General features: G+C 38.7%; 1 protein-coding gene across 1 annotated transcript; it reads left to right on the top strand.

Moving 5' to 3' along the window:
* The first annotated feature begins 1558 nt into the window (after nt 1–1558).
* On the top strand, nt 1559–9921 carry rad23b (RAD23 homolog B, nucleotide excision repair protein). The gene is made up of 10 exons (XM_051877383.1): nt 1559–1796; nt 5120–5201; nt 5469–5548; nt 5853–6043; nt 6162–6214; nt 6301–6428; nt 6618–6753; nt 6834–6961; nt 8188–8340; nt 9030–9921. Exons 1-10 carry the CDS (start codon nt 1731–1733, stop codon nt 9141–9143), a joined length of 1131 nt encoding a protein of 376 aa, XP_051733343.1. The 5' UTR covers nt 1559–1730; the 3' UTR covers nt 9144–9921.
* The last annotated feature ends 300 nt before the right edge of the window (nt 9922–10221 follow it).

Raw genomic sequence — 10221 nt, 5'->3', positions numbered from 1 at the left:
TATTACCCCCCTGGTATTGGTAGGTTTAATCAGGTAGCGACTTCAATGATGGGGGTCGAAATTTGGCACAACACCGTAAGTATATTTTCCATTCATTTCTCCCATAGGGATTTTTAAAAAAAAGTCTTTGTTAAAGCATTATATGCCATAAACCAAGCCAACAAGCTACAGGGTGAATCATATCATTACAAACTTTGATTTGAAGTAAAAAATTATTTGAAAATCGGACAAAAATACAAGACTGAACTTAATGGCTTTAGTGAGGGAAAGAACTACAATCCCATGAAGCATTGTGAACAGCATAATCGAATTAAAAACAATGGAAAAATATAAAACTACTCTTTTAAAAACAATATTTTTTAAGTTTATTGCAAAATATGTCTATATATTCAAATATTTAAGTGTTTTGAGAGTGTAGAGAAACTCGATTACACCATTTGCAGTGCTTCATGGGAATGGGCGGAGCTAACAGCTCTTTTGGTGCAATTTACTCAGCAATTCTCTGATTGGTGGGTTTTCTGTACAGCATTATGGGTAATGTAGTTTTTCACCATGAATTCTGCTGTTAAATGGTATTATTTAGTTAAGTTAATACCATCGATTAACAACCTCGTAGCTCACAGTAGGGCTGACTTTAACGATTTATAAGTTATCGTTAAAAAAAATTTATTTCCCTATGGAGAAAATGAATGAGTTTTTACTTCCGGAACCGACTGTTGCGCTTAATAGAATGTTCGTTCAGAGTTATCTGATCTATAATAATGTTCTCAGAAAAAAACATAGTTGGAACTATTTTTTCTGAAACGTTTTAGTTGGACATTCGACTAACGTTTTTTAAATGTTACTACTTGTTTCAGAACTTTCAGAGAACATTCAAAAGTAACGTTCCCATAATGTTTGAAGAATAGAATGTTCCCTTAGCATTCACAAAAACTGTACGTTTTGAATGGTCAGAGAATATTCGAAAATAACTTTTCATAACTCAATCGGAACGATAGCAAAAACATTCTTAGAACATATTTCTGTTAGCTAGATTTGCTCTCTCATTCTGAAATGAGAGAAATGTTTATTGACTGCGATTAGTAATGCAGAATCATTGGTATTCTTGCCTGATTCACACAGAGTCTCTTGGCAGATCTGAGTCACTCAGTGACGTACACGTTTGAGGGGCCCGACCGCAGGCGGCGGCCCCTATTGTTTGTGCATCTGTTGCGTTTCCACTCTTTCCATTTGCTCGAGGAGGTGCGGCAATGGAAGGCTTTGAAAACAAGCAAAACATTGATGTTGTAAGTGACTGATGATGCCAATCTGTGACTATATATTTTCCCGGAGGGCAACTACACCTGATCATTCATGTTTTTATTTCTAGTTGAAGTTAGACCAGTGCTTAAAGCCAAAATACAGTCGAGTTAGGATGTCAGGTTAGGGTTAACAGGTTTATTTTAAATTAACCAGTTTTATTTCAATGCTATCACCCTGACTGAGATCCTGATAGCGTTTCTTATATCATAAGAAAACTGTATTTTTGTGTAAACGCAACAAAAACTCAATTTCCCATCAGCGCTGTGTTCACTGACGCATGCGCAGTGCGGCGTAAGGGGGGACGGGCCGTCGAGTGTTTATGCGCGTTATGGCGGCGGACAGGCTGTGATGAGCTACGGCGAAAAAAACACAGCCAGCGATCCAGCCCTCGAACAGTTTCCACAGCGGCGACACGGAAGAACGTGAAAATGCAGATCACGCTGAAAACCCTCCAGCAGCAGACGTTCAAAATCGACATCGACGCGGAGGAGACGGTGAGAGACGAGCGCGTGAGAGGAGCGCGCGCTGCTAGCGGCTAACAGCTAACGGATTTCTGTCAGCAATGTCACGAAAACACTCCAATAAGCCACACAAATACACCAGAATTAAACTCTTATGTTTTGTATGATCATATTAGACGCGTTTCTGTGTGCGCGCGGCGCTGTTTACGGAGTTCTGTGCGCCGTTATAGCATTAGCATGTTAGCTGCTCGTAAAATGAGTTTTTACTTCAGTCGAAACATAATCAAAGTTTTCTAAATAAGACACAAAATCACTGTAATTACTTCAAAACCTATGCAATTAACATTTAAACATAAATATGACCTTTTAGAAGTTCCAGGCGGACATTTAATGTGTAATTTGGGTGTTTTAGCAAGTCATGCTGTGCTGTTATAAATGGTTTAACGTGTGTTATTAGTGTGTGTGATAGAGGTTAATATAAACACACAACTATCTGTGCGTGTTTCTGGTCTATTAACATGATTTATGTGATTTCCAGACATTGAAGTGACAGAAACCGTATATTCGAGCACACACGAGGGTTTAAACGTGTACAGAAGTGCTTCTCTGATGGATTACTAACACATTTTCATTGCTTACAGTCAAGTAATGTGTGCTTTAATTGTTTCTTCTAGATGGGGACTTTCCCACATCAACAGTTGGTTTAGTTTGATGGAAGGTCACTGCTGGCTTCACTGTACCCCAGTGACTTTCATTACAGTATTTCTGTCTGTTTTCTCATGTCTGTGCTGAGTCACGTGACTGTGGCATGATCTCAGTCTTTGTCTTTTGGTCCCTGTTATCCAGTTAGATAACTGATCAAACTGTTGTTGATACTCATGTTTGTGTATTAGTGACTATCGGATGAGAACTAAACTTGATCTGAATGATGACACTCTTGTCTTTACAGCAGAATTTGTCTAAGTTTGCATCAGTGATTCTGTTATTTTCCTGTTTATTATTGTTTAGCTACTTTGCAACAATCTGTACTGTATAAAGCGCTATAGAAATAAAGCTGACTTGACTAATAGGGTGGATGTTTTGGGCATTAATTTATTATTCATTCATTCATTATCCATTTTTATTCATATTCATTATTATTCAACTTGATGTGTTATATTTAGAGTTGTATTTTTACCCATCAGCCCCTGAAAAGCTTTTTCAGCTATATCTGGGACAAATGACACCTGTGTGCCATTAAATAAATCAGCCGGACCTTTAGGAAGGAAGACGCTCGGTGCGTTTACTCCACACTTCCTGTTGATCAGGCCTTTTGGAACAGTTTATTCTTAGAAATGATCTTTTCCAGGAAAGCAGCAAAACTTTTCACCTAAAATATGCCTTTTTTTCCATATCTAGCTCCAATAAGTTTAGATTTTTTTTCTTCAAACAGCCAGAACTTGCATCGGATCCAGTCCAAACTACTTTTGTATTTGATTTGAGATCCGATTGTGACTTTGACTTAGTTTATACAAATTATAAATTGGCGCTTTATACAATACAGATTCAAAGCAGCTTCACAGTAATAAACAGGAAAATAACAGAATCAATGATGCAAACTTCATCAAATATGAGATTAATTCAGTTTCAGCTCTACAGAAGAAAATAGTCATTGTTCAGTTCAATAACTGTAAAATTCATCAATTATGAAACAAGTTTGATTTCAGACAACTCTTTTAAAAAGCTGTTAAAAAAAAAAAAAAATGTACAAAGTAAAATACTGTTTTCCATTGGAACAGTAATATACCGGTAATAATTGTCATTTTCGAGAAAGTAGCCTATAGGTTACTTTCTCGGAAATGACATAATATTACCCAGAATGCGTTATAAAATACGAAAGTAATATATTGTGAAAACAATGCATTCTGGGGAATATTTCTTGTTTATGAGAAAGCAACCTACAGGCTATGTGACAAATAAAATAACCCAGAATGCATTGATTTTATGGTATAATACTGTTTCAATGGAAAATTGTGTTTTTCTGTGTAAATTTGTTTGTTTTTTTACAGCTGTTTTTTTTTTTTTTTTTTTTTTTTTAGAGTGAAGTGTCATTATTCAGATCAAATCAGTTCAAGTTTATTAGGGCTGCACGATTAATCGTATAACATATTGATGATGTTGATGTTTTGCGTTTCTTCATGAGGCCGCGTGTGTCGTTTGCTGCTACTGAATCTGCGAACGATCCTGTTATAAATCCAAACATGATTCTTGACCATATTGTTTGCGATCATGGTTTGTGAACGAATGCGGTCTGTGCGACCTCTGTGATACAAAATGAGGAGAAAATTTAATATAATTTGGAATTAATATTAGGAATTTAACTTTTTCACATTTTAGCTTTTGCTCTTTTAGCTTTTTCATAATGTAAAGAAGTTGAAAACTACGTATCCGTCTGTGTGTTTGCAGTGTTTAGTCAATTCAAAGATGAAAAAAAGAGGACGAGTATCGGTCTTTATGGTCTGTACGAATATGCTTTTGTAGAGCGATTTGAATCTGATTTGACTCATTTGCAACTGATTTTTTTCTCATAAAATATCTAATGTGACTTACAAAGCACTAAACAGAAGTCGCATTGATGGCAAGTAGGGTTCAATTTACTATTATCAATACAATTGTAATCAATAAATTCCATTCCATCCAATGTGATGAAGCTATGATAGTTGGTTAAATGAAGTCAAATGAGGGTCAACTTTTTTTTAAATGCGAATAATTGTGATTATAATTTAGAGAAGAGGAAGAGTTGTTGTAGTAGAGTGTTGTTGTCATGCCGTCATTTTACGCCGGACTGCTTCACAAACGAGGGTCAATTTAACACAAAAGATTAACATGTCGGCACATGCTAGTGGATGAGTTGAATCAACTCCACAGCAACTACATAAATTTATCCACTAAGCATTCAGAAACGTCTAAAAGTTGTAACTTCTTCCTGAGTCTCTCCATCAGTGTCGACTCCGGTTTGAACAATGTAAGGCTGAACACCGTTACTGACAATCCTCATTTTGGCTGCGTGAGATTCTCCAGCTTTGTTGTTGTTGAGCGACCGAAGTGCGAGCCGTTAAAGCTCCGCCCTCTTCTGGAAAGGGGGCCGGGAGCAGCAGCTCATTTGCATTTAAAGGGACACACACAAAAACGGCGTGTTTTTGCTCACACCCAAATAGGGGCAAATTTGACAAGCTATAATAAATGATCTGTGGGGTATTTTGAGCTGAAACTTCAGACACATTCTGAGACTTATATTACATCTTGTGAAAGGGGTATAATAGGTCCCCTTTAAACTGGTTTTAGTGATTTATTTTCTCCTGCGCTGTCTTTCACAGGTAAAAGCCTTAAAGGAAAAAATAGAGAATGAAAAGGGAAAAGATGGCTTTCCGGTGGCAGGACAGAAGTTGATATACGCAGGTACGTCATCTCTCTCTCTGCATGTGATAAGGTGTAATTGTGTGGCGTGTTTGGACGGCTGTTTCCAGCTGATAAGGATGCGACTCTGGGTAATGCACATGATTCGTCCCCACAGGTTTTTCTCTATAATCATGTGAAATGCAGCGATAAAATCTGTTTATGCAGCAGCATCATTTGATGAATGACAGACACCTGTCAGATTCATGCGCAAGAGCTGCGGGCTGATGAATAACGTCTCGTTTGTTTTAATTATATTGTCCCCTACAGGCAAAATTCTGAATGATGACACGGCGCTCAAAGAGTACAAGATAGATGAGAAGAACTTTGTGGTGGTTATGGTAGCAAAGGTGAGACATTTATCAGTCTTTTGTGCGTCTGAATGTGAAACATTCTGAAATATTAAAGAGGGATTTTAAAAAAACACAAATATCATTAAAGGAAGTGGGTGAAGTAAAAAGAAAAGTTTCTTTGCTTTGAGATTGAGGCCATTTTTTAATCAAGCATCTGTTGTAGGACCCTATGAAATTAAGTGTACAGTCCTACTTTTGATGTATTTATCCAAAATATGCCAAATTCCTTGACTCATGGATGTGATGTTGATGTTTCTGTGTTCATATGAAGTGGAGAGTAATGCGATTGTGTCTCCTGCAGCCTAAAGCGGCTCCTGCATCGACATCTGCCCCATCATCTGCTGCCACAGCGACCAGCTCCGCCTCCTCCAGCACTACAGCGACCCCGACCCCGTCTGCTGCCCCGCCCGCAGAAACCCCGGCCAAAGACGACGACACACCCGCCGAGGAGAAGCCTGCTGGTGGCGCTGCGCCCTCCTCCACACCTGTCAGGTAAACACACGGGATGTTATAGACTATATTATTGTTGATTAGATGTGAATGCTAATTGAAAGTCTATTCACCCAAAACTGTGACGCTTGGTTAATGTTTTTTTTCTTCTTTTTTACAGTTCGGGTTCTTCGCCAAATGCAAACATATTTGAAGAGGCAACGTCTGCGCTGGGTAAATCCACACACACACATGCTCAGGTTCACACAGACCAGCACTAGTTATGAAGATCAGTTCATTCACGTGTCTTGTGTGTGCAGTGACGGGTCAGTCCTACGAGAACATGGTGACGGAGATCATGTTGATGGGATACGAGAGAGACAAAGTGGTGGCGGCACTGAGAGCCAGTTTCAACAATCCTGACCGGGCCGTCGAGTACCTGCTCACGGTGAGAAACAGTGTGTCTTTATTTATCGTTTAAATCAGCAGAACTGGCTCAAAACGTTCTTATTCCGGCTTCATTATAATTACGCCCTCTTATTTATTACTAGTCGTGTTCTTCTGTGCTGAAAATGCTTTGGCAAGTGCAGATGTGTGTTCTCAATGCCAACTTTTGAGGGTTGTGTGTGTGTTGCAGGGCATTCCTGCGGAGGGCGAGGGCAGTGTGGGAGGTGCTGACCCTGTGGCTCCTGCAGGAGGTGTTCCTGCTGTGTCCACGGGTCTCACTTCACCGTCCAGTACCGCCCCATCACAGCCCAGCACAGGATCAGGGGGTGAGTTACATGCACACAGTTGACCGTTCTTGCCATTGGAGTGTGTGACACGCGTCTCTGACTCTGTCCTGTGTGTGCAGCGAATCCTCTGGAGTTCCTGAGGAACCAGCCACAGTTCCTGCAGATGAGACAGATCATCCAGCAGAACCCGTCTCTCCTACCAGCTCTACTACAGCAGATCGGCAGAGAGAACCCTCAGCTCCTTCAGGTGCTCAAACAGTTTGAAGACAGCGCTGTTTCACGAGACATTACATTAGACGTCAAATAGTGATGGTAGCAAAATTGTGACTTGGGTGATAAGGAAACTGACATGGAGCTTCCACCAAGTGACATGATTTTTTGCCAAAATACTGTAGTTTCAGGATCCCTGTGGGTCCTTAAATGAAAATTCTGTCATTTATTACTGTGAGTACAGTGGTTCAATATTAATATTATAAAGCGACGAGAATATTTTTGGTGCGCCAAAAAAACCAAAATAACGACTTATATAGTGATGGCCGATTTCAAAACACTGCTTCATGAAGCTTCGGAGCGTTATGAATCAGCGTGTCGAATCAGCGGTTCGGAGCGCCAAAGTCACGTGATTTCAGCAGTTTGGCGGTTTGACACGCGATCCGAATCATGATTCGACACGCTTATTCATTTCATTTTTGGGTGAACTAACCCTATAAATTTAGGAATAGAAAACTTTTTGGTTTAATGTGATATTTATATCAAAGTAAACGTGGCGCTGGTGCTCGTTTTACAGGCTTGCGTTTTCAATCACTGAATAGCCCATATTTATGACAGGCGATTGCTTATGATGTACTGTTGATGAATTATGACAGTGTTTACTTTATGGTGTTAATATCAGACCGTCAAACCCGTCGTCTTTTGGTGAGGAAAATTTTGATGCCATATTTTTTTTCATCGTACCTCTAATAAAGTAGTGTTTATAAGCGCAACTGCTTTGTTTTCAGAGGGAACCGGGGTAACCGCTATATTTCTGCTTTCTTAAACAGCATTTACTGAGTGAATTTGCATTATCATTCAGTGAGTGCGTCTGCCGTTTTTGTTCAGAACAATGCGAAGATCAGCCATTATTTTTACACACAAAGTGTTGTAAATGTTCAATTGTCATTTTCACGGCCATTTTATGGTTTCGGATGTTGCCATAATTCATTTTTACCTTTCATTTAGCAATCAATCTATTATTCTCTCTTTCCATAAGGCCTGTAAACTTAGAAACTTCAAGGCTTTTTATATTTTATAGAACAGACCTGCGACCCACAAGAGAACCACTGATCTAGAGAATATTTGAAATAGCGCTCTTATTACAAATGCTGATTATTTACTCAGTCACACAATGCTGCGCTCTTGACCTCCTGTTCCAGTGTGATGAATGAACCCTCAGCAAATCAGAACTTAGCTTTTTCTTTCTTTCTTGTTTCACAGCAAATCAGCAGCCATCAGGAGCAGTTCATCCAGATGCTTAACGAGCCTGTCCAGGAGGCGGGGCAAGGAGGAGGTGGTGGTGGGGGCGTGGCCGAGGCAGGAGGCATGAACTACATCCAGGTCACACCCCAAGAGAAAGAAGCTATTGAGAGGGTAAAACTCTTAAACTTTCAGTTTTGCACCACCATATTGGCACCTCTAAATTAAAATGCGATTTAAGACATTTTAAAACCTACATACATAAAAATAATTTGTCCAAACAGAACAAACCCACACAATCTCAAAATAAGTCATACATCTCAAATTGTTTTACTTAATTATGCAGGTTGTGGCACATCAAGTATATACATTTGTATTGCAGTTGGTTTATGTACTAATATGTCAATATCATGAAACTTAGTTTGTCAGCATGTTAAAAAGCAGTAGAGTTGGTCAGATGGCCCTCAGCAAATCGTGAAGAATAATGTTTTTGTCACTATGGATTTTCTTAAGTGAGAGTTTATAATTAGCTAACAAGTTGAAAACTAGTTAAAACGATTGGCCTCAACAAGCTGTTGATTATCACACATCAGCCCACAAAGTTTGCTTCAGTGCTTCCCTAACTATGGTTTTTCTCACTTTGTTCTCTGTCAGAGACTTAAGATACTTGTTAAAGCCATAAAGTCTGAATTTCAAGTTTAACTAATTACATCGAGGCCCTTTAATTAAGAGAGAGAGATACAGATGGAGGATCTGTGCTGGCAAACGATCAAAGGTGCTCAAGTCTTTTCCCCAAACGGACACCAGGAGTCTTTCTGTGGTCTTATCTAACCTTTCCATGTTTCCTCTGTGTTTTTCCTCAGCTAAAAGCCCTTGGATTCCCAGAAGGACTCGTTATACAGGCCTACTTTGCTTGTGAGAAGAATGAAAATTTGGCTGCAAACTTCCTTTTACAACAGAACTTTGATGATGATTAGAGGAGGAGTGGCATCCTGATCATTTTCGCCTCTTATGTTTTTTGTTTTTCTTTTTGAATGATCATTTTGGAGAAGAAAATCTATACAAATACACTCACACTCTCTCTCTCTCACACACACACACACACACACACACACACACAGGCTGTTCTATTCTGTCTAAATTTTACACACTGGATGACATGAGCACGTCCATCTGGAGATGACATCATTTGTTGGTCTCCAGTGGCAGAAATCAGTAAAAGCCTCTTTGCTTCATCTAACATTTGCCCGTGTGATACCTGTTTGTTTTTCATTTGATCTTTTTTATGACCAATAAAAAGCATTGTTTTCTCCATTCTTAGGACATGTTAGCAAGTTCAAAGGGCTTGTGGAATTTGTTTTCCTTGAATTAGGAACCAGATTGATCGGGACGTTTGGTTTAATCGCATTATCATTGTCCCTGTTCAGGACAGTGTTTTTTCTTGTTTCTTATCGCTCTTTCTTTCATTCGTTCAAGCTGACCATTAATAGGGATCCCAAATGCCATTTAAAACTGCAGCTAAAGATTTTTAAATAAGCAAATGACAAGTTATGTTAGATTGGTTCCTCTCTTTATGAAAGTATCAGTAAAGGATATCAGCTCTTGCTGTGGATGTTTTGAGTAATACTGACAAATGCAGGCCTTTCATATACATTAAGAACCATTAAAAGCATGTATATGACTTCCATAGTTTTGACGTTAATATCACTATACTGTCATTTTTACAGGGAAATAAACGTTTTCAACGTAAATGCAGATTACCTGTTCTTGATCTTTTGTTTTGCTGTTAGGAGGTGTATTTTACTGCATTAAAAACGGCAAAAGAGAAACAGATGGAGCTGTATACACACCTGAAAGACCCAAACTAGCCACGTAATGTCTTAAACCTCAAGTGGACCATAATTAGAATAAAGTAGAACAGGATATAGAAATTAACATTTAGATTTGTCAGCGTATTTACAAAAGAACTTTTTTATTTTTTTATTTTTATTTTTTTACTGTACAATACTACTGTATTGTACAGTAATAATGCAAAAAATTAAAATTATATATTTA

The sequence above is a fragment of the Ctenopharyngodon idella genome, chromosome 21, assembly GCF_019924925.1.
Source record: "Ctenopharyngodon idella isolate HZGC_01 chromosome 21, HZGC01, whole genome shotgun sequence".
NCBI classification, from domain to species: domain Eukaryota; kingdom Metazoa; phylum Chordata; class Actinopteri; order Cypriniformes; family Xenocyprididae; genus Ctenopharyngodon; species Ctenopharyngodon idella.
This window is presented reverse-complemented; position numbering and strand designations above follow the sequence as displayed.

Excerpts from the sequence above, each read along its gene's own strand:
- rad23b (XM_051877383.1), top strand. The coding sequence starts at position 1,731 with ATGCAGATCACGCTGAAAACCCTCCAGCAGCAGACGTTCAAAATCGAC. Across the intron at positions 5,202-5,468 it reads ACAGAAGTTGATATACGCAG|GCAAAATTCTGAATGATGAC; the intron begins GTACGTCATCTC and ends TGTCCCCTACAG. Across the intron at positions 5,549-5,852 it reads TGGTGGTTATGGTAGCAAAG|CCTAAAGCGGCTCCTGCATC; the intron begins GTGAGACATTTA and ends TGTCTCCTGCAG.